Source organism: Wickerhamomyces ciferrii, contig 00301, assembly GCF_000313485.1.
Source record: "Wickerhamomyces ciferrii WGS project CAIF00000000 data, strain NRRL Y-1031 F-60-10, contig 00301, whole genome shotgun sequence".
Taxonomy (NCBI): domain Eukaryota; kingdom Fungi; phylum Ascomycota; class Saccharomycetes; order Phaffomycetales; family Wickerhamomycetaceae; genus Hansenula; species Hansenula ciferrii.
In genome coordinates, this window is record NW_011887439.1 from 1 (window position 1) to 25,909 (window position 25,909).

Sequence of the window (25,909 nt, forward strand, 5' to 3'; positions counted from 1 at the left end):
AGCAATTTCCACCTATTAGTGTCACGTTTTTTTTTTTTTTTTTTTTCTACCATTATATATACTTAAAAGATCTGATAATAACCCAATTTACCGGGTTTTACACAATCAGCAGAAGCCTCGCTGGCGCAATCGGTAGCGCTTACGACTCTTAATCGTACGGTTGCGGGTTCGAGCCCCGCGTGGGGCTACTGTCTCTTTTTTTACAAATTTCCCGTTTTTTTGGCTAAATAAAGGTTTATTATCTTTATTTTGATAATATTTTAGCTTTGATTAGCTATTGTCCCTCTCTAAAGTTTTCTTTTTAGGTTCTTAGGCTTTTTGGGCGTTGAAAATTGTCAAATTTGTTTCCATGTTTGAAATCTTATGTAAATTATTAGTCATGTAAGTAATGTGCTTCAGTGCTTCCTTAAAAGGCAGTAGTCATTTTCAGAAAAGACAGTTCATATCTATACTTCACTAGTTAGGCTCTGTTATTATCTGGTTACCTTCTTGATATTACTGTTATTGAATTTATCATATAATGTTGTATATATATATATATGGTAGGAGCACGAAATATTAATTTTTAATGAATAATGTGCTTATTCAAAACATTAAAAGATAAAGTATTAATTTTATTGATAATTTAAGCTCTAAATTACCCAAGTACTTTAATGAGCTAATGATTTCAGCAGAATTCAAACTTTTAAATTTTTACAATTTTTTTACTTTTACAATTTAATCAATATCAAAATTTTTATTTTTACTTCAAAATTAAAATACTTCAAAATATCAAATTTTTTATAAAATTATTTCCTTTAAAAAGCCAAAATTAGCAGATTATACAACAATTAGAACAAAAATAATCAAAATTACTGATTACCAGCTAATTTTATTGCCAAAATAATGGGTTATTCCAAAGCTTTGGATATACTTAGTTGGTTTGAGCCACATGATATTATTTAATAGAATCCGATTAGATCCGAATAAATGTATTAGCTACAACATCAAAAAACTTGAGCAGAATATAAACAGTTTAAAATGCAGATAATGTTATATTGTAAGTTATACGTCTAACTATCTATCAATATTGAGTACTAAATTTACTAAATCCAAAACTTCATTATTTTGATCTGAAGATTTCGATGATGAATATTCTGGGTTTTCAAGTTTACTTTTTATAACTTGATCAAGTAATAGTCTCAATTCTTTAACTAAAACTGCGTTCTTACACCATGTCTTAATTGGTAACCAACTATCCAATACAATACCTGGTGAGGTTTTGCCAGAAGAAACTGAATTCAAATCATATGACAATGGTCCACCAAATAAAAGAGTTGATAATGTTGAAGTTGGTGTAACATCTCTCAAAAATAATTTTGAAGTAAGTGAAGATGAATTGTAAACAACAAATGGTGATTTGATTGCTTTATTTTTAGCACTTTTCAATTGTGGTGTGAAATCAATCTGTCTTTGTTGTAAGACCCCAAAATCAACCAAACCATCTTCTCTATCAGTTTTATAATCACTTGGAACAATGTTTTGTGGCGTTGAAGTACCTGAGCTTGTATCAAACATAACGGAGGAAGGATGAATAAATGCTCTTGTTGCCGGAAGTTCTTCTGTTGAAGCTTCATTAGAATCTTCCTTACCTAATGATGAGATAAACTCTTCATTTCTAATCCAGTATTTAGTTTGTGCAGCTTCAGGATCTTTTTGAATAGCACCAGATGATGTATTGAAGAATTTAGGATCAGGGAGCTGAACACGAGCCACTTGGGGATAGAAAGCACCTGTAATGATTGATTTGATTAAATTATCATTCTTGTAGTTCTTATTCAAACGCTGATCACCTTCTTTGTACTTCAATGGTAAGAAGCCAATATCTTGTAAGATTGAAAGATATTGAGTTTTAGCTGAGGAAATCTCATTAATTTTAGTGAATGATAAATGATTTTGATTCATAAATTTTCTCTTTTCACTTGATGTTTTAATTTTAAAATATTCTTCCACAATTAAAACAGTTGATACTAGATCACCAAGGTGTTTAGTTTTACTTAAAATATTTTTGACCTCATCTCTAGAATCAACACTTCTAATAAATGGTGAACCAACACTTAAAATTGAAGCTGTTAAAATACCAATATCAGCACAGCCAAAGATGATTGAAAAAATCAATAATTTACCATGTTTTGGATCAATAATAGGCAATAAACTGATAAAGCTACCCAATTCAGTCAAATCATCATACTCATCAATTAAACCAGCACATTTCAACAATTCTTCAGATTTAGTCAATGAATTCAAAGGTGGAGGATCCATACCTGTATTTAAAAATGCAATGACATCCTTAATACCCATAGATTTAACAACCAAGTATAATGAGTCCAAGTTGATTCTCTTTATTTCTGGAATAGGACTATTCAACATGAATTCATAAGTTTCTTCTGTATATAATTTATAAGATTTACCTTTTGAAACTCTCCCAGCACGACCTCTTCTTTGTTTAGCTTCAGCTTTGGATTCAAATGTTTCAATAAGTTTTGTAGTATTATCAATTGAGTTATATGTCATTGATTTAACACGACCAGAATCAATTGTAACAACACAGTCATTAATAGTAATAGATGTTTCAGCAATATTAGTAGAAACAACAATTTTTCTTTTCCCTGGGAACGTTTCAAATACTTTATGTTGTTCTTGTGGTGTCAAAGCAGAATGAAGTGGTAGAACAACAGATGGACTGTCAAAATTTTGATTCAATAACTTCACACATTTGTTGATTTCAGCAACACCTGGTAAAAAGATCAAAATAGAACCATCATTGGATTCATTTTTAAGATCAACATGAATTTTTGAGACAAGTGAAACAATTAAATCATAATTAATGTTACCACTTTGAAAAAATTTAGAATCAGCTTTAGGTGTGATCCATTCATCATTCATTTCTATTTGGAAATTTGTTTTACTTAAAACATGATCTAAATAAAAATCTTCAATTGGGAAAGTTCTACCTTTAATATGGCATGTAGTTAAACCTTTGAAGAAGTTTTGAAAAACACTTAAATCCACAGTAGCACTCATCATTACAACTTTTAAATCTTTATATCTTGATAATAATTTTTTCAACAATATTATAATTAAATCAGTTTCCATAGATCTTTCATGAACTTCATCAAGAACCAAAATTGCATTATTCAAAAATTCATCACCATTTTGTAAAAATTTAACTAAAATACCAGTAGTCAAGAATTTAATCCTAGTATTTCTACTTGATTTATTAGCCCCTCTAATAATATAACCAACTTCTTCACCACATGTAGTAGCACGTTCTTCAGAAACCCTTTCAGCTAAACCAATAGCAGAGATTCTTCTTGGTTGGGTACAGAATATTTGAGTTTTATAATCCCCTTTTGCGTATAAATCATCCAACAAGAATTGAACTAATTGTGTTGATTTACCTGAACCAGTTTCACCAGTGATTAAACTGACTTGGTTTGATTTAACAGTCTCAATTAATTGTTTTTGAACATCCCATGCTGGTAAGTTTGTTCTAGATTTAACCATTGATTTGAATTCGGAACTTTGTGTTCTTTTTTCATAATCATTCTTAATATATGTAGTATCAGGATTTGATCTAAATGAACGTCTTTGCTTTGTTGTCTTTTGGTCATCAATATTTAAATCATCAACTGTTGTTGATTCAGCTTTAGGTTTTATTAAAGGTCCAGGATTTTCAATGATTTTAGCCATATTCTCTTTCAACCAATCAACAAGTGAATAAATATAACTCATACCTAGTAAATTTTCTATAGAATATTGAGCTAGGCTTCTGACAAGATTATTCTTGACATAGTTGGGTATCTTATGATTTTCATCTTTTGTAGTGACAATAAAACCAGCTAAATCATTTGGATAAGATGGTGATTTGAAAATTTTAAGACACAGTATATCATTCAAATTCATTTGAACTGTTCCATCATCTATAATCTTTATATCTTGAGGTTCAAAAATTGACGTCAAACTAGAAATTTCTTCTTCCCAAAGTTCTTGTGATTCAATCGGATCTAATTCACCATCATATTTATAATTCACTAAATTGCTTGTTAATGATATAATAGCATTTGAAACATTTTGATCATTTTCTTTTAAAGACACAATAGCTTCAGGTCTACCAACCCCAAAGTCCATGACTTTTCTGACCAAACTTTCATTTTTATCAGCTATAGTAACGGAATCATTACTTGAGCTAACATCATGGAAATAAGCTGGTAAATCATCTTCTGGAACATTAAATAATAAGAATGATAATGGATCTTGATACTGTAATGATTCTTCAACATGGGAAGCTCTAAACCCAATATTCAACAAGAGCTGCTTTGTAGATGTTTCTGTATTTGATGCTTTTTTCCACTGGATATGTGATTTAATAATCTTTTGGATCAATTCTCTTTGTTGAACTGTGAAACCAAATGACACTGCATTATCCCAAACTTTTTTAGGGAAAGTAACAGCTTTTCGATGAATAGGTTTAGCGATTTTTCCCTCTGATCTATTAGTTGATTTATGAATTGAGGATTGGGAGTTTTTGGATGGTTTTGACGTAGTTGATGGTTTTATAGAAGTTAAAACTATTGGAGTTTTCTTTACTTTTGCTTCATTGTTCAATCGTATTTCTCTTTCTTTTGATTTAGATTCTTTATTTTTACGATCTTCAATAAAAACTTTGAAAGGATCATTTGTATATAATCGATCATGCTTATCTTTGTTGTCTTTTAACACAGTCTTTCTTTCTGATTCTAATTGACCCCAAGTATCTTTGAACTCTCTCGGTAGAACCATTTGTAGATTCTTATTGAAACAAACACGATGAAGAGCAGCAGTAGCGGCAAAATATCTCGCCTCTATTGGAGTTTCTTTAGCTGGTAAGTCATGTCTAACTTTGACATCAATCATTTCATTAGCTTTTGGATCTTTCCATTGTAATATAGCAGTAGCAACAAATCCATCTTTAACTTTCATCATATCATATTGGACTTTTTCCCATTTTGATCGTTGTGCATGTTCATGGAGTAAACTTATTGGAGTTTTACCACTTGAAGGTCTATTTGTAGATGCAGGTCTATCGGTTGTTTGAGATTGTGAATTTGACACATTATTTGATTTACCATTACCATTGGCGGCTTTATCATTGGTTTTTTTACCTTTAGCTTTCGGATCTGGAGGGGGAGTAGCTTCTTTTGAAGGTTTAAGCTTTGGTGTTTTCTTTGCCATTCCGGATATGTGAAATTATCTGTGATTGATCTAGAAGTGGCCGATCTATGGTGAAGTTTTTACGAGCGTAAATTACCTTCAAATCAAAATTTTGGTTATGGTATTCACTATTCAAAATTGACCGTGAAAAAAAAAATAGTTTGCCGACACATCACAAAAATGGCAGAAAAACACCGGGTTTAGTCGGACATCAAGCGAGATTTGTTTAGTTTAACCGGTGGAATTGAACTATTTATGAGCTGAGTTCAGCATTGTAAACGAGGCAGATCGAGTTTAACCTTGGTAAAAATATAGACGATGTGAATACTAACAGATACTGTGTGATATTTCCGGTATGAATTGTTCTAGACGTTTGCTCACCAAGTTGGTTTATAACTAGTTGTGTTTCCTATGATGGCAACGACGACTAGCTACGTAAACTAGTTGAGCGTATACTTCAAACCTTAATATGACGTCTCTTTAGCTGAAGAAATGGATGCATACTTCCTCAACGTCTCGATACTCTATAGCAACAATATTCTAGAGTGTATTTCCTAAAAAGGTCCCTCCGTATATACTCGGACGATAATTCTCGGTTGTAAATAATAGTGATACCATATTTGTAGTTAAGTCCTAATTTAGCACGAAACGCATACCCATTTACCGATTGTCGAATACCCAATGAAGCATAGAAATATATTCAAATGAATAAGAAATCGGACACTTTTGGAATTATTACCTAGTAGCTAGACTCTTTTATGTTTCGGTGGATATATCAGTTTCCGTGCACCGAGAGTAATATTGTAACAATATGGGTAAATAAAGATTAATAAAGATGGGTCATCTGTAAGAGAAAAATTCTTCTGGGGAAGATTTTATTGTTATATATAAACAAGCTAAAAGCCATCTTTTCCCATAGCCTTGACATACATACACTCATAACAGCTCATAATTTATGCCTTTAATGGGACACAGCAATACTAGTTAATGATATTAATCCATATCAAACAATGTCGGATAGTTTAAATAATAATCTTCATGATTCCGTTGATGAATCAGAATCTACAAACATGAAAAAGAGAAGAGTTGGTAAAGCTTGTGATTGTTGCCGTATGAAGAAGACTAAATGTGATGGTGTTAAACCTTGTTCAAGATGTAAAATCCATAATCATTTATGTTCATATACAGAACGTCGTTCATCATTTCATAAAGAATATCAAGAAGGTTATGTTGAATTATTAGAAGCTAGATTAAGTTTATTAACAAGATGTCTTCATAAATTTCATCAAATGGTTGATAATGGTGATGATGTTTCAAATTTGAAGGTTAAAGATAAAAAGGAATTAAGTATAAATAAATTGGTTTCATTATTGGAGAATGATGAACATTATGGTAATGAAATTAATGATGATCTTGGTGTTTGGGATAAAGGTATTGAAATTGCCTCAAAATTTGATGAGAATAATTCAAATTATATGAAGTCTGCATGTTCTGAATTTGCTGATCATTTTAAAACTGGTATACATGGTGCTAGTACTAAGGGAAGGAAAAGAACCAGAAAAGGCAGAAATCCAAAGCTAATAGAGAAGAAAGCTACCAAGAAATTTAAATGTATTACAAACAACGAAAGTGATTATCATGAATTTGAACGTTCATCAAGTCCAAGTTTACCACAATCGCCAATTATAGAAACTGATATCACAACAGAAACCAATAAACCAATCAATGAATCACCATCAAGCCTATTACTAAGTCCAGATGATGAAATCCCATTGAGTACAGAAAGTCTATTCATTACAAGAAATCCTTTCAATAACAATCAAGCTTTAGATCAATCTAGTTTACCAATAATTCCAACGAATGTTGAGGATGAATTCATTGAACAAAATTCCAATATCAACAATAACAATAATAACAATAATAACAATGAGGATAATTATTTACTTTATGGTAATTCAAATCCAGAAATTTTGCCAATGAGATTTTGGCCTTATTATTCTGAAATTCCCGAAGGTTCAGTTTATAATGAAGTTAATGGGTTTAATTATTATCCACAAGTCAATACAAATCCAGTCAATTTTTTATGATTTATACAGCTATAAAAGCTAAAAGCTCTATATATGATGATTCTTTTCTACGATCTGGAATTGGACTAAATATTCTTATATAATTTATGATTTATGCAAAGTTTAAACAAGATTTAGTAATATTCTTATTAATGCAATTGTCAATACAATTATCAATACAGGTTTGATTTCTTTATTATAAATATGATATTATATTATTAATATATTATGTAGATTAAATGATTAAGTTTGATAGGAAACTTGATAAAAAGGCAATACAAAGCATTAAAAAAACAACCGCACACGCATGAAAAAATAATAATAACAGGATAGTCTTATGAAATTAACATGTTAAAATTATTTTAATAATTTTTCAATAGTATCTTTTAAACTTGATGGTTTAGTTAATGAAGAATAACGTTCATAAACTTTACCTTCTTTATCAACAATGAATTTTTCAAAATTCCATTTAATACCTTTGAAACCTAATAAACCAGATTTTTCATTTTTTAAATATTGATAAACTGGATCAGCATTACCACCATTAACTTCAATTTTTTTCATAATTGGGAAAGTAACACCATAGTTTAATTGACAGAATGATTGAATTTCTTCTTGAGAACCAGCTTCTTGATGACCAAATTGATTACATGGGAAACCTAAGATGACTAAACCTTGATCTTTATAGTTTTTGTATAATTCTTCTAATTCAGTATATTGAGGAGTGAAACCACATTTGGAAGCGACATTAACAATTATAACAACTTTGCCTTCCAATTGTTTGAAGGAGAATGGTTCACCGGCTTTGTCTAAAGGAGCTAATTCGTAAAATTTGGACATTGTGAGATATGAATGATATTGATTGATTGAAGATAAGAGATCTGAATGAAAGACTGAATATCCGTTATAAAGTCAAGTATTTATATTTTTGAATTCTGATAATTTTTATAAAGTGTCAATCTGATTGAATGAGATTCGCGAAAAATCTAGAAAAATTTCTTTTTCTGCCTCGGTTGATAAAATTTGACGGGAAACTCAATCGAATTCATTTCAACGGTTGAACAGGAACTTTTAGTTTAGGCAGGGAGCTAGGCAAGGGATTAGACAGGGGATTAGACAGGGGATTAGACAGGGGATTAGACAGGGGATTAGACAGGGGATTAGATGGAATAATGGGGATACTTTAGATCTAAAGACATCATGAAGAAGTCTTTGAAGTTTGTAGTTGTAGAGTTGTTCCGACGTTCCGATACTATTAAAGAATAGAGTCAAGGCATCGGATATGTATGCAAAGAAACCGTTAGAATCCCATAAAGAACAACCATGCAGAAAAAATCCTAGTGAACACTGAAGTTTCCACGCTGAAGCCTTTAAATTGGGAATTTGGATTCTAGACGTTGAAATGCTGAATAATTACATAATTAACTAGGAATCATAGATTAGAAATTAAAAATGTTATTGATTAGCTTATGATAAGGTACCTAGAAAGTCCTCGGTTGACAATTAGACAATTAGAAAAGATATTACATTATAATTATAGGTCTAGACTTATATAGACTACATTAGCAACATGTTATAAATCAAAACCCAACTATATTATTGTATCATTAAAATAATTGTTTTTCTATACGTATACGGATAAATCATGGACTTTCATAAAACACAAGTTACACAACTAAATTGTAACAAGTGAAGAGTTATATTTAAATATTTATAGGTTTTTGTAATAAATGACCCATTCTTTCAATCTTGGTTCTTAAATAACCATCAATTTCCGAAGAATGTATACCATTTTCACCACTCTTACCCCAAGCTAAAGGTACCATTGGAACTCTTTCAATAACTTTAACTTGTCTTTCTTTACCTTCAACGGCAACAATTTTATCTGGATTATTTGTTAATAATTTAATGTTTGTTAAACCTAAATCAATTAATATAGCAGTTGCTAATGAAAATGATCTACCATCTGCTGGATGTCTTAATAATAAATTAGCTTGTACAGTATCATGACCTAAATCTTGTAAATTATAAGCTTTTAATTTTTCTCCTAATCCAATACCACGACCTTCTTGTCTAAGGTAAACAATACAACCTTTACCATCTTTACCCATTAATCTACCAGCTTCATCAAATTGTTCACCACAATCACATCTTGCTGACCATGCAGTTTCACCTGTATAACATTCAGAATGTATACGAACTAATGTAGCTTCATCTTCTTCACTTAATTGATAAATTGCATAACCTTCATCATCAAATTTTAATTCTTCACCTGTGATTTCATCTTTATCAGCAATATTACGACCTGGTCTTAATTTACCAACATAAGCACCTCTTGTCATTCTATCACTTTGAGATTCACCATGTCTTTTTCTAAATAATGTCTTGGATCTAATTTTTTCACCAAAAACAATAGCTAAATGTTCTTTATTATCAATATTATTTTTATATAAATGTAAAAAAATTTCAACACCTTTTGTTGTTGGAATTCTTGCTCTTGCTAAACATTCCACTATTGGTAAAACATCTGGTAATTGTTCTCTTTTATCATTTGGTAAATCTTGAACATTAACTGGGATACCTAATGGTGTTGAAGGTATGGATCCATTTGGTGTAGTTGATGGTGAAACTAAAGGTATATTTTCAAATACACTATCACTTCCTAATCTTGGTGTTGGATGTTCAACCATTTTTGTTTCTGATATTCTAAACTTTGTATATGATATGATTATATGACTTCTTTTTATTTGGATATTGTTTATATTCTTATGTGGATTAAATCTTCTCTTTTTCTCCTCTTTTCTTTCGAAATGAATTGCTAATATGCTTTTTGTATTGTATCGGATAAAGTTATCTTTCTTTATATATGTATGACAGCTTTTCTAATCAAATATAAATCTTGAAATCTTTTTTTGATCAGTAATTTTGTTAATTTAATTAAATTTCCGGAGACAATTATCAATCATCAACTCATACTTAATAATCAACGAAAAGGAAAACTGTGGATCCAAAAGAAAAAACCGAAATTTGGCAGAAAAATAACTAAAGAGTTTCCGAATGAGGTAATTGCGCCAAATGAAAGTCAGCCGGGCCGTTTATGGTAATCATCAATGACAAATAACTAGAGTGTAATTACAATTAAGAAGAGTTAACCTTTAGCCATCTTCAAGATGAAATTCTTGATCTCAATCTTAACACAAGTCAATATTCTTTTTCTTTGATCTATTTTACACAATGTTTTGATAATTTAGGTGTGGTGCTAAAATTTAATGTTCTCGAAATTTTTTACGCTTTTACATAAATAGTTACCGTAAACAGTAATTATGGCGAGATTAAAATGACAAAACTACCTAATACGGTAATATTACTAGTGGCTGACAAACTTCAATAATAATTTATAAGCTCAAGCTGAGCTCAAGGGCTTTGAAAGCTGACTCAAAGTTCAACGAAATGAAAGGTTACCAGAATCGAGTTGAGTAAGCACAATTAGAGAATGAAAGTTTTTGTCTTGTGATGTCAAGCTGCTCAGTAAGATATCGATGTTATTCTTAATATTGTGTTGATATAATCAAATTAAGATATGCAGCTAGATATCTCTAGCTGAAACGTCTAGATTGCACATATAAGCAATGTTTTCAATTTGAATGAAATGGATCAAACTAGATCATGATGATGCATAAACATCATTCATCTTTTTGAAACTTAATTATCTTCCATATATATGATATTAATAACTACACAATACACAATGGATCGATCTAAATTCTGACACAAGTTGCGCTAGAGCCTAGCACTTCAGATATATATACTAGTAATATCTCACCACCTCATCGGTATATATATTTATAAAATTATCATGATAATTCGCGGTAACTACGTCTTCAATATGTCAACTGGCTATAAATATATTTCATGACCATTGAACACAACTAATTTAACATAATTAAATTAGTTCCGAGGGTAGCAATAACTATAGACCATATCAAAACAGCTTTACAGTATAAATTTCAAATGAAGACTAGTCTTCGAACTAGACCATTGAAATTATCGATAGAGCTTGATAATTGATACCATTTGTATTTGTATAGTACTTTTGTGTAACCAACCACTAGTTCCGAGGGTAGGGAATAAATTTAATTTAACCGACACAAAAACACAAAAACACATTTCCGATACTATATAAAGAGAAGCGTAATATTTTGAGCTTTAAAGTTTTAAAATGCATAACATAGCGTTTATCAACGGCCAGCTGTAAAATCTACAAAAATCTGGTGCTTCAAATTATATCTGCGTACAACAGGTCCAGCGTAAATTGTGGTACTGGTGATATTAAAATTAATTTTACCGAAGGTCGGAATTCAGAATTGTGTCTGCCATTGTAATCGGGCAATCTTTAACATGAGCTCCCGCAATCTCAAAATTGTTAAACCATATTTATCATCATTTTAACGTCAATTATTATAAACTCAATTAAACTCAATTAACATTCATAGTCATATAATATATTCATTAAAATAATAATGATGGTTGCTTTTACTCAAAAACAAATACTTTTAGGTTCAGGTCTTATAGTTGGTACAGCAATAATTGGTACAAGAAATTTTTGGTGGAATCAACGTAAAGTTTTAGAACCACCATCATCAACAAAACAAGGTAATAGAATTTTCCTACCTATTAGATTTGAAAATGAATTAGAAGATTTATTAATTATTAAAAGACCATTATTATTAAATTTCACTGTGAGAGGTGATCCATATTGTAATAAAGTTACTGGTGCATTACAAAGAATTATAGCTTATGAAACTGATAAAAAAATTAATATGGTTGATATTGAAACTGATGAACCTGGTACAAGAGATCTTTTACCAAGATTTGGAGTAAGAAATATTCCAACTATAGTTGCTGTTAAGAAAACTTTACCTGTTGATCAATATGTTGATCAAAAATTATTAGAAAATCCAGATGGTGAAATTGATTGGATTAAATTAAAAGAATGGGTTGAAAAAAATTCAGATCCAAGTGATAGTTAACCCTACAAGTCATTAAATATATATACATACAAACATTCTATTCAATATCATTAGGACTCCATATTTGAAGAACATTATCATAAAAACTACATGTAGCAACTTTCTGACCATCAGGACTCCAATCACAACCATAAACCATACTTTCATGATCTTTTTTGAAAAACCTATCCACTATAGGTTCTGTATCACTTTTTGCACCTATTATACGAGCACCATTATACATACAACAAGTTAATAATCTATTATCATTTTGTATAGTTGAAGGTTGAAATCTCCAAACACCACCTCCAAGATTTAATTTATTTTGAACTCTTGGTATAATACCATTAACTATCCCTAAATCAGGTACAACTCTAAGATCTAGGCTTCTTAATTGATCATCATAAGAACCAGTCCATAAAGTATAAGGTTTATCAACAAACCAATCCCCTACACCGTTATGATTCCCAAAAGTTGAAGTTTGAATAGCAACAACACCAGCTTCATGAGTTCTTCTTGCATGGAAAATACTCATTGATTCTGGTTCTCTTAAGTCATGAGCAATTAAGGCACCATCATCACCACCTGTGAATAAAACATTTGATAATTCAGCCATATTACCAAAAGCACCAGTCCAACATTCTAATTCATGTTGAGTACCGAAAAAAATTGGTTCAGTTAAAGAATTCCCTTGAAGTTCAACTAATGCTAAATAACCATCTGTACAAGTTAATAAAATTTTATTTTGTAAAGTTTGTGAAAAAATTAATGAAGTTATTAAAACATCCTGTTCGAAAATTTGTTGATGATGTAAATTTATTAATTTATTTTCATCTAATTCATATCTCCATATAGTTAAATCACCAGTTGAATGACAAGTAATAAATAAAGAATCATCATGAGGAGAGAATTTCATATCCAAAATAGCAGATTCTGTAGGTTCACTATGAATCAATTCCAATGAATCTTGATCCTGTTCATTATGTTTATATATTTCAATACTACCAGTTCTTTTACCAGTTTCTTTAATTAAATTATATGTCCCCAAGAATAATAATGAAGAATCTAAAGGATGATATCGTAGAGCACAAGGTGGTAATTTGGATTTAGTGAAGGCGATTCTTTTAGATTCAGGAATAGACATCTTGGTGTACACTTTGGTGGTTTCTTTGTTGTAGTTTTTTGGTGTATTTACCATCAAATTTATATGTCAAGTATTTTTTTTTTCATCGGGACTTGACAAAAACAAAATCTCTATAGTTAAGATTGAAACATCAGATCAACACCGTTCAAAAGCGAAATAGAAGCACCAAGTCTCCCAAATCACCACTCTAAACAGAGTCTAGGACATAAAACACGTCAATCAATACTCAAACCCTCAAATTCCCATATAAATTTCATCTTTTGATCTAATGTTTTGAAATTTTTGGTGTATCAAAATTCTTTACAAAACGCGAAATGTAAACAAAAAAAACTGAAAATGACAACAAAAAACTTGAAACTTTTGGAAAACGTCAACAAAGATTTCAATTCAATTCAATACAAATCCAAAGAATTAAATTAAAATGGTATGTGGATATTTGATTGATATCGTACTTGATATGGTATGATATGAAAAGATATAGATCATTGACTAACACCCTTCCCAGTCCTCAAACACAAAAACTTATAAAGACGCCTTCTCCCTTTTCGATAAGAAAGGTACAGGTAAAGTTTCACCAGATACTTTAGGTGATTTATTAAGAGCAGTTGGACAAAATCCAACATTAGCAGAAATTTCTGATTTAAAATCTCAAATTCCGGGAGATTTAGATTTTGAAACTTATGTCAAGATTATAAATAGGCCAGATGGATTTAAACCTTTAGGTGAACCTGAAGATTATATTAAAGGTTTCCAAGTATTTGATAAAGAAGGTACTGGTTATATTGGTGTTGGTGAATTAAGATATATCTTAACTTCTATTGGTGAAAAATTATCAGATTCTGAAGTTGATGAATTATTAAAAGGTGTTAATGTTACAAAAGATGGGAATGTTGATTATGTTGAATTTGTTAAATCAATTTTAGCTCAATAGATTTTGTTATGTTATTTTTTTTACATTGATTTATTTGAGTTTTGAAAGCTATATATATACCCAGAATTATTGAATGATTCTTTCCCAAGACAGTTTTATTAATTTTTTTTTATAGGTTGTACCATTGTGTCTAGTTTACAGGAATTTATACAAGGTTTTATTATAAATTAGCAAGTAGTACATTAATATGAATTTATAAATATATAAATAACTTTAAGTGTTTGTTGATTCTCACAATATTGGTAAGAAATTCCCAATAATCATCATTGGAATTCCAAAAACATCTCTTTTTAAAGTCCACATACATGTAGTTTTAATCTTTATACTTTCAGAACTTAATAAAGTACAACCAGTCATTGTAGCACCCCGGAAATCACCATAAGCAATTGTTGAAAAAAGATCAAAATATTCCACAACTGAAGTATCATCCATTAATTCCACAATAAATGTAATTTTACTTAATAATTGTTCCTTGGTCCAACCTGTTAAGATACAAAATTCTTCAGAAACATATGCAATTTGTCCTGTTCTTCTCCAAACTATAGTTGGTGTTCCAGATATAGAAATGAATTTATCATATTCTAATAAAGTTCTTTGGAAACATTGTTCCATAAAGATTAAATCATCTTCTTTTAAAGTATTTGTACATGCAATAAAACTTGGTCTATAATTTGCCATACTTTTTGCCATTTTAACTAATTCATTTTTGGGGAATCTACTTCTTAAATAATTAATTAAAGCATGAAATCCAGGTGTATAACTAAATGGTTTATTAATTTTTGCATAGATATCTTCAGGTTCTTTAAATTTTAATCCCCAAAAACTTTCAACATCTTGACCATAATTTAAATTAAAAGAATCTGAATTCAGGGAATTGCTACTATTTTGTTCATCAATACCAATGGCAAAACTTATTGTTGATTTTAATTCATTTTGTTGGAAATCATCTAAATTTGTAAATTTATCCTCTTCAATCCATTTCATAACTTCAGGAAATGTTATTAATTGATCTTGAACTATACCCAACATGTATTGATTTATAGTTTTATCACCTTGTCTATAAGTTTTATAAATATCATGACCATGGATTGAAGAAGGTGTAGGAGTTGAAGTTGCACTATGAGTAGAACCATGTCTAAATCCTTCAAGATATGAATTTGACCTTTGATGTTGTTGATGTTGTTGTTGGTATTGCTGTTGCTGGAGATATTGTGGTGATGTTATTTGTCCATTATAGCCATCACTTGGACTATGTCTTATACCTGAAGGACTTAGATGATCTTGTTTGATTATATCACTCAATATGGAATATTCAAGATCAGCAGCAGATGATAGAAATTTTGATTTATGACGGGTTGGGAATTGTAATGGTTGATAATTCTCCTGTTGTTGAGGCTGTTGTTGTTGAGATTGTTGTGGTTGAGGCTGCTGTTGAAATTGATGGAAATTATTTTGATCATAAGTATCAGGTTTAATAAATGAATTTGTAGTTGAAGTTGAATTTGATAATTGTGGAGGATAAAGATCATTTAATGAGTTTTCCTGTTGCTGCTGTGGAGGTGGTGAATTTATAGAAGGAGTTCTTTGCATTTGATTTTGAGATTCTAAATCATCAGGAACATCCATTAAATATTTCTTCTTCTTTCTTGGAGCATCAACACAAGTTTCTTCAAGACCTCTTGTGATACATCGTTTACATGGACGATTTTCATCACAAGTCATATGAGCTTTGTGACAATGATTGCAAGCTCTTGCAGTTTTCTTTCTTGCAGGTTTAGCACGAGGGGTCTTATATTGTGTTGTGGTTAGTATTTTTGAATATTTCAATTGTGATCATAATAATATACTCACTTTTGTTGTATTACTCATAATGGATGGGTGATTAGGTCTATTGAATATTGAGCTGATGAATATATATCTTGTGGTTGTAATGGATGTTATATGACTTGACACTCCATGGATCTGTACTCTATTTGTTTATATTACTTGTTGATACTAAGTTAATCTGGGGTACTATGGCTATAAAATTTATTTCAATACCCAAAAGTATAAACAGAGTCTAGTTGAATATTAAATGAACGTTTTGGGAATATTTCCTGTTTGAGGTGGTGATGTAATATAAGCCTATTGAATATTGGTGCTTTCAATTAGTTATAATTTGATTATTCCGCAATTGAATATATATTTATTTTATTTATTTCTCCTTTGTTTAGTGGCTTTCCGTTTCTTTCACTTTGCTTTCACGTTCACTTGTTGAATCCCGGGATTCTCAAAGTAATTTAATTGTGGTTTATCGGATGCGAAAGTAACAATAAAATCAGTAAACACAACACAGAATAGAGTAAAATAAATGGTTTCTATATATGTGATATCCTAATTCTTTATATTCTATTATATTCTATTTACTACTCCATTCATTATGGTTATCATACAATTACTTGTACTGATATGTTCCCAAAAAATCCCATTTCTCTGCCATTTCCATAAGTGTCACTCCATCCACTTAATACTCATTCAAAAAAAATTGATGAAAATTAACATGATTTGAGAATTATTTTGACACCATTACAACACCATCAGAACAACCAACAATGGCTGATTTAACTACATCTTTCCAAAAACTAAGTCTAACAGATGCTGAATCTGCAGACGCCTCAAAATTCCCTTCTTTAACCAATGAAGAAAAAGCTCTTGAATCTCAATGGTTAACTTTATCTAAAAGATTCCCAGAATCAATTGATCAATTAAATGATAATTTAAGATCAAAAACTTATATTCTTGGTAATCAACCTTCATCTGTTGATGCTATTGTCTTTACAAGAACTTTACCAATCGCTTCTAAATGGACTTCAAATGATTATGCTTCAAAACGTCATATTTTACGTTGGATTGATTTAATTCAAAATACTTTAGTTGAAGTTCCTCAAGATTCTAAAATAAAGATTGATTTTTCAGTTGAAATCCCAAGAGAAGAAAAGAAAAAGGAAAAGAAAACAGATGCTAAAGATGCTAAAGCTGATACTAAAGCTACACCAGCTCCAACCGCTGAATCATCAGGTAAGAAAGAAAAAAAACAAAAAGGTGGTAAACCAGATGAAGAAACTTTAAAAAAATTAAAAGAAGAAGCTCAAAAGGCTAAAAAAGAAAAAAAAGCAAAAGCTGCTGCTGAACAAGCTGAAAAGGCAAAAGCTGAAGCTGCTCCACCAACTCCTTCATTAATTGATTTAAGAATTGGTTATATTCAAAAAGCTATTAAACATCCAGATGCTGATTCTTTATACGTTTCTACAATTGATGCTGGTGATGAAGAAGGTCCACGTACTGTTTGTTCAGGTTTAGTTAAACATTTCCCATTAGAAGCATTACAAGGTCGTTATGTTGTTTTAGTTGCCAATTTAAAACCTGTTACTATGAGAGGTATCAAATCTACTGCAATGGTTTTATGTGGTTCTGATGATGAACATGTTGAATTTGTTGATCCTCCACAAGGTGTTAAACCTGGTGATAAAGTCTTTTTTGAAGGTTTTAATGGTACTCCTGAAAAAGTTTTAAATCCAAAAAAGAAAATTTGGGAAGCTATTCAACCTTCTTTCTCTACTAATGAAGCTTTAGAAGTTATTTATAAACAAGAAGGTAAACCTGATGCTAAATTGACTAATAATGAAGGTCAATCATTTAAAGTTAAATCTATTGCTAATGCTAATGTTCGTTAAGAAATTTAGAAGTTGATTATATAATAAGTTTAAATTTAGTTCCACTTTTTTGCATAGAATGAGATTAATTGTAGAGAGGAAGAAGACCTAAATTCAAATAACTCTATTAAATACCTCTTTTAAATAACTCTTTTCCATTTAATATTCTTTATTAATTGACTCATAATAAATCAACTTTCGCGACCTCATCATGCGTTAAGTAAAGATTCTCTCATCGCAAATATTTATAAACAGTACAATTCCAAGATTTATACACAAACTTCAACTTCCCATTATAATTACTAAATATAAATTGCTAGATAAATATTCCCTATAGCTAAACCCCAACAATGAAACTTATATCCCAACATTTCGAAAAAGATTCAAGTGGATCCATAACATTAGTCGCAGAAGACAAAGAAGATTTATTCACATTATACAACTTAATTCAAAAAAAAGATGAAATTGAATTGAAAACTTTAAGAAATATCAAGAAATCAACAACAAAAGATGGTTCAAAAGGTTCAAAATCTAAAAATGAAAAAAAATTATTAAAATTAAAAATTGATATTGAAGAAATTGATTTCACTCCACAAGATGAAGTTATGAGAATTAGAGGTAAAACTATTGATTCATTAGAAGATGTTCCATCAGGTACTTATCATACAGCAGAAATAGATTTCCAACATCCTTTCACATTATATAAAGATGATTGGGATCAAGTTTCATTTGATTTGATAAGTAAAAGTTGTAGTATTGATGAAAAAGCTGAAGTTGGTGCTATAGTTTTACAAGAAGGTATTGCACATATTTGTTTAATTACAGAAAATATGACTGTTTTAAGACAAAAAGTTGAAAGATCAATACCAAGAAAGAAAAGAGGTGATTCTTCTGCTCATGATAAATCATTAGAAAAATTTTATGAATTAGTAAGTTCAACTATATCAAGAGATTTAAATCTTCAAAAATTAAAAGCTATAATTATTGCATCTCCAGGTTTTACTGCTCAGGGGTTATTTGATAAATTTTTCCATATGGCAACTATAAATTCTGATAAAGAAACATTACAAACCAAGCCAAAATTCATTGTAACACATTCATCAACTGGGTTTTTACAAGGTTTAGATGAAGTTCTCAAGAATGAAGAAATTCAAAAAAAATTATCAACAACAAAATTTGCAAAAGATGTCATTTTATTAGATGATTTTTTTAAAAAATTAAATGATGATGATGGTAAAGCATGGTATGGACCAAAAGAATGTGAAAAAGCTATAAATATGGGTGCTGTAAAGAATTTATTATTAACAGATTCATTATTTAGAAGTGATGATATAAATGAACGTAAACATTATATTGAATTAAGTGAAATTGTTAAAAACACTGGTGGTGATGTTACTGTTTTTTCAAGTTTACATGAATCTGGTATTCAATTAGATCAAATTACTGGTATTGCTACAATTTTAAATTATCCTGTTTTCGATTTAGATGAAGATAGTGATGATGAAGAGTAAAATAATAAATAAATATAGATTATAGAATAATAAATAGTTGTATTATGCTTATGCTGTAAATTTTTGATGCCCATTTATATACCAAAGTTCACCATTTCTAAGATAATAAAGAATATCTTGTATCCCACCAAATAATAACCCAATGAAAACACCATTTTTAACCATCCTAGAAACACCATGACTACTTAACTTATAATATTTAGCATATACATAACCTGAACCTATAGTAGCACCCATTGTATTTAACATATCTATCTTACCTCTAATTTTATCTAACCCTGCTTCAATACTAAATAACCCCACAATCATTGAAGAATATTTAAATGCATTTCGTAAACCACCACGTATAGATTCTGTTAAACAAACATAATTTCTTCTTTTATAATAGAAATACCAATTACCTTTTGTTTTAGGTAATCTATGTGAATTTTCTGCTAAAAATCTTAGACCTGTGTTTTTATATTCTGTTCTAGCTCCATTTATGAATCCAGTTATACCAGATACAAAGCCAAATGCAGTTAGACGAGGTATTGGATGTAAATGAAGTCTTTGGTTTTGGTTTGCCCTATGAAACTCATCCCATACTCTTTCTTTATCCAATTCTTCTGGAGTCGACATTGTCTGTTGAACTAATTTGAAATTTTGTTGATGTTTTAGCTTTGTATTTCCAATTCTCGAAAGCACACTCCTTTATTTATCCGGAGATCAAATTGACACCAAAACAAATACATCAACATCAACAACATCAACATCAACGTCAATTGAATGATCTCTAATTGATTCCAATACAATGCCAGGAGAATCACCAAACACCGCAAATGACAGACAATGGACTTCTCATTTAATCTTCACCACAGTGGTTGCTTGTTCAGCTTCATTACAATATGGTTATCACATTTCTGAATTAAATGGACCAAGTGCTGTACTTTCATGTCAATCCAACTTGGAAGTTCCAAATTTCCCCTATGAAGAATCATGGTTATCAATCCATGGATTATCAAAATGTATTGAAATGAATGATCAAGGTTTAGGGTTTGTAACTTCAATTTTTTCAATTGGTGGATTAGTTGGTTCATTATATGCAGGTTCATTAAGTGATTCAATTGGTCGTAAAAAATCAAGTGCTTTCAATGCAATTGTATTCATTATAGGTTCATTGATTGAATTCTATGCAAATAGTGTTAATTCATTAGCTTTTGGTAGATTTGTTTCAGGTCTTGGTGCTGGTTGTTCTATTGTTGTTACTCCTTTACTTATTAATGAAATTAGTCCAAATGGGTTGAAGGGGTTTTTAGGTAGTATGAATCAAGTTTCAATAAATTTAGGGATTTTGTTAACTCAAGTCCTGGCGATTAGTTGGGCAAATAGTTTTCAATGGAGATATTTATTATTAACTGGTGCTGGATTAGGAGTTTTAAATTTATTATTAGTTTGGTTTGTTGATGAAAGTCCAAAATGGTTACATAGAAAAGGTGATAACGTCCAAGCAAGATTAATCACAAGTAAATTAAGAGGTGGTGATACTGTATTGGCTGAAGAAGAAGTTAGAGGCTGGTCCTCATATCCTGGTGGTAATGGAGGTGATGATGATAATGATGATGAAAATTCTCCATTATCAAGAAACAATCAAGATAATCAATTAACTAAATCAATTACATTATTGAATTATGTTAAAGATCCAATTTATTTGAATTCATTAATTTCAGTTACTGCAATAATGGCTGGACAACAATTTTGTGGTATAAATTCAATTTTTTTCTATGGTGTTAAAACAATTAGAGAAATTTTACCAAAATATGCCGTTACTATAAATTGTTTGATTTCATTAGGTAATGCTGTTATTACATTCTTAGCAGCTCCATTAACAGATAGATTAGGACGAGTTCCATGTTTATTATTATCAGTTTCAATAATGGGGGTTGCATCAATTTTAAATAGTATTGGTATATTACAATCATTACCTTTAATTACAATAATTTCAACATTTATTTATGTTGGATTTTTCGCAATTGGATTAGGTCCAATTCCATTTTTAATTGTTCCAGAAGTTACACAAGTTGAAGCAAGAGGTGCAGCACAAAGTTATGGTACTACAATTAATTGGATTGCAACTTTTTTAGTTGGTTATTTATTCCCAATTTTACAATCTTATTTAGGTGGTTATGTTTATTTAATATTTGCTAGTGTATGTGCATTATTTGGATCATTTGTTTATTTCAAAGTTCCAGAGACTAAAGGTAAAACATATGAACAAGTTTGGGGACTTCGTGTTGATTAGATAGATATAGATGTCGACATACATATATAATAAAAGCCCTATATACTCTAAAGTCACATGATATAATACAGGTCTCACAATTGTAAACTATGACTACCAACCCGAACACCACTTACTGAATATGAAAAAATAACCTGGCCCTACCACTCCCCAAACATTTTTATTTTTCAAAAAAACCAAACAAACACCAAACAATTCGCGAATTCTAATTGCTTTACTTGAGTATTCCGCGAATTTTCGAGAAACTCTTTTTGCTTTAGTGTGTGTGAGAATTGTTTGTGTGAGTGCGATTTTTTCAATACTAACTTCATTAAAACAAAATTTAAAGTAGTTTTGAAATCTCTTCTTTTTTGAAGTTTTATTTATTATAGAATCAAACAACATCAAAGATGCCTACTAGATTCACTAAAACCAGAAAACATAGAGGTAACGTCTCAGGTATGTGATGAATATGAATTCAAAAGTTGATTGGGAGGTTTTATTGTTTTTGGATTAAAACAATTGAATGAATACGTAGTTTTTTCATTATATTATGGGTTTGAATAATTTGAGTATATTGAAGAGATTTATTAGAAGGAGTATCAATAAAGAATAGAAAGATGATCAAAGAAAGAATTATATGAAATGACAATGAATTGGAAATAGTATTTGTTACAAATGGATTATGATTTTTCAAAAGTAAAATTTTATTAAACACAATATTAAAAATGAAAGTAATACAACAATAATAAAAGAAGCAAAGAAATATAAAAAAGAAGAACATAAATGATACCAGAACTACGTATTTGATCTCCCAAAACCACTTTTTTACAGAATATCAATACTAACAATTTTAATTATAGCCGGTAAAGGTCGTATCGGTAAACATAGAAAGCATCCGGGTGGTAGAGGTAAAGCTGGTGGTCAACATCATCACAGAACCAATTTAGATAAATACCATCCAGGTTACTTTGGTAAAGTTGGTCAAAGATATTTCCACAAACAACAATTACATTTCTGGAAACCAGTTTTAAACTTGGATAAATTATGGACTTTAGTTCCAGAAGATAAAAAAGATCAATATTTATCATCAGCTTCAGCTTCAGCTGCTCCAGTTATTGATACTTTAGCTCATGGTTACGGTAAAGTTTTAGGTAAAGGTAGATTACCAGAAGTTCCAGTTATTGTTAAAGCTAGATTTGTTTCAAAATTAGCTGAAGAAAAAATTAGAGCTGTTGGTGGTGTTGTTGAATTAGTTGCTTAAGTTTAACTTTTTAATGAAGATTTTGTTTCATATATAATCAATAAAAAGGTTTTTAGGAAGATGATTTGTAGTCTTGTATTATTTAATTTATATGAATATTTCACATAATTTATTGGTTTAAAATGGAATATGATCCTTGAACTGATTACTAAACACATAAACACAACCAAATGTATCTTCTTAATTCATTATTCTATCCACTAATAAACTGTTTAATATAATCTTCGTACGTCTTTTAGTCTTCTAGTACATAAAATCGGACATTCAAAATTTCTTTTTCATCCGATGAAGTTGACCTCTAAAAAAATTCTAAAATGTAAACAAACAATTTGATTTATAAAAACATTTCAAAACATTGATCTGAACATCACCACCAAACCAAACCCAAAACAAAGGATCATAGCTGTTGAACTGCTCTTGCTAACTTACATGCTCAAGACTAGTCTATTCAGATCAATTTCACCCTTTTCAAAAATCATTTCAAAATCATTAATACCCAAATCAAGAATAAGAACAATGACAACAGAATCAAATTGGACAGTAGAAAATTCCATACCACAAAATATTAAAACTCTTTTAACCCCTGCAAACTCTAAATCATCAGATATAAATTATGTTTTAATTTTCTTACAAATTGTTAGTTTATTAAAATCACAAAGAAGAACAGGTTGGGTTGATCATGGTATTCCAGATTGTGAATCAATTTCAGATCATATGTATCGTATGGGTATAACATCAATGTTAATAACAAATCCTGAAGTTGATACCAGTGCATGTGTTAAGATTTCACTTGTTCATGATATTGCAGAATCTTTGGTTGGTGATATTACACCATTTGATGGAGTTACCAAAGAGGAAAAACATCGTAGAGAATTTGAAACAATTAAATATCTTAGTGAATTAATTGGGAAGTATAACCAGGCTAAGGGGAAAGAAATTTTGGAATATTGGTTAGATTATGAAGAAATTAGAACCTTGGAGGCAAGATATGTTAAAGATATTGATAAATTTGAAATGTTATTACAAAGTTTTGAATATGAAACCAAATTCAAAGGTGAGAAGAAATTAGATCAATTTTGGGGTGCAAGATCAAGTATCAAGACTGATGAAATTAAATCATGGACTGATGAATTGTTTAATAAAAGAGAAGAGTTTTGGAAATCAATTGAAAAGAAATAATATACCGACATAGACCACTGCATTGTATAATACTACCCATTGTTTAGAATATTTATATGCATGATATATATTAATTGAAATCTATAAGCAAGTGTATAAGCTATTGTTCATTTCTAGTGATTAATTTAGATAACGCTATGTCTATTGTCATGTCTTGATATTAATTTAGCTAACGCTAAATTATATTTGTTAACCATAAATTATCATAACCAAATACCCAAGGACCAATAGTATGTCTTATAAAAATAGCAAAAACCCCAATCAAAAATTGTAAACCCAATATAATTAAAGTTAATTTATCCTCTCTCAAAGGACCAAACCAAACAAGTATAAGATTAATTAAAGTAAAATTTGAATTTTTAATGATTCTCCCAGTCTTAATGTCTTTTTCCAATTTAACTAATTTTAAAATTGATAAGAGTTCTAAGGTTTGTGTGATCCATGGTTTTAATTGTTTTGTTGTTGGTTGGGTATAATCAACCATTGATGGATACATTAATCCATCTTCTGGGTTAAATTTTGGTAATCTATGTCTTGGACAAGGAATTGAATTGATTAATTGTGGTAAAGAATAAATAAAATTAAAAATTTGTGGTATGAAAAATAATAATAATGTCTTGGAGAAATGACCAAGGATACCAACTATAGCAAATACCATACCTGCAAAATAACAATAAGTATCCCCCACGAATACTTTTGAAGGCCACCAATTAAATTTTAAGAGGGCAAGAGAAACACCAAGGAATGGAATGATTAAACAAATTGAAAATAAATGAGATTCTCTTGCTGGGAATGAACCAGATACAAGGAAAATTAAATCATTAATTAAGATCAAGAGGGCAATTATAATACTTTGACCAACTTCTAAACCATTAACACCAGCAAGGATATTTATTGAATTTGGACAAAAAATTGCAACAGAACTCATATAAATATAATATAACCAACCTAATTCAATTGTAGTTTGCCCCTGTGGGAACCAAGATTCCAAGAACTTTGGAATCAAGACATGTGTAATACCAAAATCAACATAATAAACAATTAATAAAGGTATAGCAGCAATAGCTGGTAAAAAAAATTTATGTCTCCATCTAATATCAAATAAATCATCTGCAATACCCAAGAGAACAGTACTTTCTAAACATAATATTGCACTTAAATAACCAGCTAATTTATCATGTGGGAATCTATCAAGGTCCGAATCTCTTATCTGGGTGATTCCATCATCTCTATTACCACCACCTGTAGTATTTGTCACCAAGTACTTGATGAATAGGAATGGTATAAAGAAAAACATGACAAATAAGTAGGAAGTAGCAGCAACTGAACCTAATGATTCTGGAATAACAGGTTTATTGGGTTTGGATAAATCTTTACCATATAGACCTATCTTGATGAATGATGAAGATAATTTTGGGATTAAATAATTTGTTGATATGAATCCAATTAAACTGAATCCTAAAGCAGCTTGTAATGGTTCAGTTATCCCATAGGAACCTTGGGAAGTGTATATTATTGTTATGGCTATTCCTAGGAGGGATAGTTCTGGAAGGGACATTGTGTGATTGACGTAGTCAATTGTAATCAATTGGTGATGATATTGATATTGTATTGATCTAACACC

General features: G+C 30.0%; 15 protein-coding genes across 15 annotated transcripts; 8 read left to right on the forward strand and 7 right to left on the reverse strand.

Annotated features, from left to right (window-relative positions):
- Window positions 1-1,056: 1,056 nt before the first annotated feature.
- On the reverse strand, window positions 1,057-5,253 carry BN7_6646 (RNA helicase; the record flags this gene model as incomplete). Its single annotated transcript, XM_011272790.1, has 1 exon — window positions 1,057-5,253. The coding sequence occupies one exon, from the start codon at window positions 5,251-5,253 to the stop codon at window positions 1,057-1,059; it is 4,197 nt and encodes a 1,398-aa protein (XP_011271092.1).
- Window positions 5,254-6,242: 989 nt separating this feature from the next.
- Window positions 6,243-7,319, forward strand: BN7_6647 (Zn(II)2Cys6 transcription factor domain-containing protein; the record flags this gene model as incomplete). The annotated part of the gene is made up of 1 exon (XM_011272791.1): window positions 6,243-7,319. The coding sequence occupies one exon, from the start codon at window positions 6,243-6,245 to the stop codon at window positions 7,317-7,319; it is 1,077 nt and encodes a 358-aa protein (XP_011271093.1).
- Window positions 7,320-7,655: 336 nt separating this feature from the next.
- GPX4 (glutathione peroxidase) lies at window positions 7,656-8,138 on the reverse strand (the record flags this gene model as incomplete). Its single annotated transcript, XM_011272792.1, has 1 exon — window positions 7,656-8,138. One exon carries the CDS (start codon window positions 8,136-8,138, stop codon window positions 7,656-7,658), a length of 483 nt encoding a protein of 160 aa, XP_011271094.1.
- An 863-nt stretch (window positions 8,139-9,001) lies between these two features.
- RIB1 (GTP cyclohydrolase II) lies at window positions 9,002-9,988 on the reverse strand (the record flags this gene model as incomplete). Its single annotated transcript, XM_011272793.1, has 1 exon — window positions 9,002-9,988. One exon carries the CDS (start codon window positions 9,986-9,988, stop codon window positions 9,002-9,004), a length of 987 nt encoding a protein of 328 aa, XP_011271095.1.
- Window positions 9,989-11,818: 1,830 nt separating this feature from the next.
- Window positions 11,819-12,328, forward strand: BN7_6650 (uncharacterized protein; the record flags this gene model as incomplete). The annotated part of the gene is made up of 1 exon (XM_011272794.1): window positions 11,819-12,328. The coding sequence occupies one exon, from the start codon at window positions 11,819-11,821 to the stop codon at window positions 12,326-12,328; it is 510 nt and encodes a 169-aa protein (XP_011271096.1).
- Window positions 12,329-12,365: 37 nt separating this feature from the next.
- RRT2 (diphthamide synthase) lies at window positions 12,366-13,505 on the reverse strand (the record flags this gene model as incomplete). The annotated part of the gene is made up of 1 exon (XM_011272795.1): window positions 12,366-13,505. One exon carries the CDS (start codon window positions 13,503-13,505, stop codon window positions 12,366-12,368), a length of 1,140 nt encoding a protein of 379 aa, XP_011271097.1.
- Window positions 13,506-13,872: 367 nt separating this feature from the next.
- MLC1 (Mlc1p) lies at window positions 13,873-14,382 on the forward strand (the record flags this gene model as incomplete). The annotated part of the gene is made up of 2 exons (XM_011272796.1): window positions 13,873-13,875; window positions 13,957-14,382. The coding sequence occupies 2 exons, from the start codon at window positions 13,873-13,875 to the stop codon at window positions 14,380-14,382; spliced, it is 429 nt and encodes a 142-aa protein (XP_011271098.1).
- A 231-nt stretch (window positions 14,383-14,613) lies between these two features.
- ERT1 (Ert1p) lies at window positions 14,614-16,104 on the reverse strand (the record flags this gene model as incomplete). The annotated part of the gene is made up of 1 exon (XM_011272797.1): window positions 14,614-16,104. One exon carries the CDS (start codon window positions 16,102-16,104, stop codon window positions 14,614-14,616), a length of 1,491 nt encoding a protein of 496 aa, XP_011271099.1.
- Window positions 16,105-16,973: 869 nt separating this feature from the next.
- ARC1 (Arc1p) lies at window positions 16,974-18,095 on the forward strand (the record flags this gene model as incomplete). The annotated part of the gene is made up of 1 exon (XM_011272798.1): window positions 16,974-18,095. One exon carries the CDS (start codon window positions 16,974-16,976, stop codon window positions 18,093-18,095), a length of 1,122 nt encoding a protein of 373 aa, XP_011271100.1.
- Window positions 18,096-18,424: 329 nt separating this feature from the next.
- On the forward strand, window positions 18,425-19,585 carry DOM34 (ribosome dissociation factor DOM34; the record flags this gene model as incomplete). Its single annotated transcript, XM_011272799.1, has 1 exon — window positions 18,425-19,585. One exon carries the CDS (start codon window positions 18,425-18,427, stop codon window positions 19,583-19,585), a length of 1,161 nt encoding a protein of 386 aa, XP_011271101.1.
- Window positions 19,586-19,633: 48 nt separating this feature from the next.
- Window positions 19,634-20,203, reverse strand: BN7_6656 (uncharacterized protein; the record flags this gene model as incomplete). Its single annotated transcript, XM_011272800.1, has 1 exon — window positions 19,634-20,203. One exon carries the CDS (start codon window positions 20,201-20,203, stop codon window positions 19,634-19,636), a length of 570 nt encoding a protein of 189 aa, XP_011271102.1.
- Window positions 20,204-20,375: 172 nt separating this feature from the next.
- On the forward strand, window positions 20,376-21,863 carry VVS1 (Vvs1p; the record flags this gene model as incomplete). The annotated part of the gene is made up of 1 exon (XM_011272801.1): window positions 20,376-21,863. One exon carries the CDS (start codon window positions 20,376-20,378, stop codon window positions 21,861-21,863), a length of 1,488 nt encoding a protein of 495 aa, XP_011271103.1.
- Window positions 21,864-22,252: 389 nt separating this feature from the next.
- Window positions 22,253-23,106, forward strand: RPL28 (60S ribosomal protein uL15; the record flags this gene model as incomplete). The annotated part of the gene is made up of 2 exons (XM_011272802.1): window positions 22,253-22,301; window positions 22,706-23,106. The coding sequence occupies 2 exons, from the start codon at window positions 22,253-22,255 to the stop codon at window positions 23,104-23,106; spliced, it is 450 nt and encodes a 149-aa protein (XP_011271104.1).
- Window positions 23,107-23,622: 516 nt separating this feature from the next.
- Window positions 23,623-24,285, forward strand: BN7_6659 (HD domain-containing protein; the record flags this gene model as incomplete). Its single annotated transcript, XM_011272803.1, has 1 exon — window positions 23,623-24,285. One exon carries the CDS (start codon window positions 23,623-23,625, stop codon window positions 24,283-24,285), a length of 663 nt encoding a protein of 220 aa, XP_011271105.1.
- Window positions 24,286-24,460: 175 nt separating this feature from the next.
- On the reverse strand, window positions 24,461-25,843 carry ALG7 (UDP-N-acetylglucosamine--dolichyl-phosphate N-acetylglucosaminephosphotransferase; the record flags this gene model as incomplete). The annotated part of the gene is made up of 1 exon (XM_011272804.1): window positions 24,461-25,843. The coding sequence occupies one exon, from the start codon at window positions 25,841-25,843 to the stop codon at window positions 24,461-24,463; it is 1,383 nt and encodes a 460-aa protein (XP_011271106.1).
- Between the last annotated feature and the right edge of the window lie 66 nt (window positions 25,844-25,909).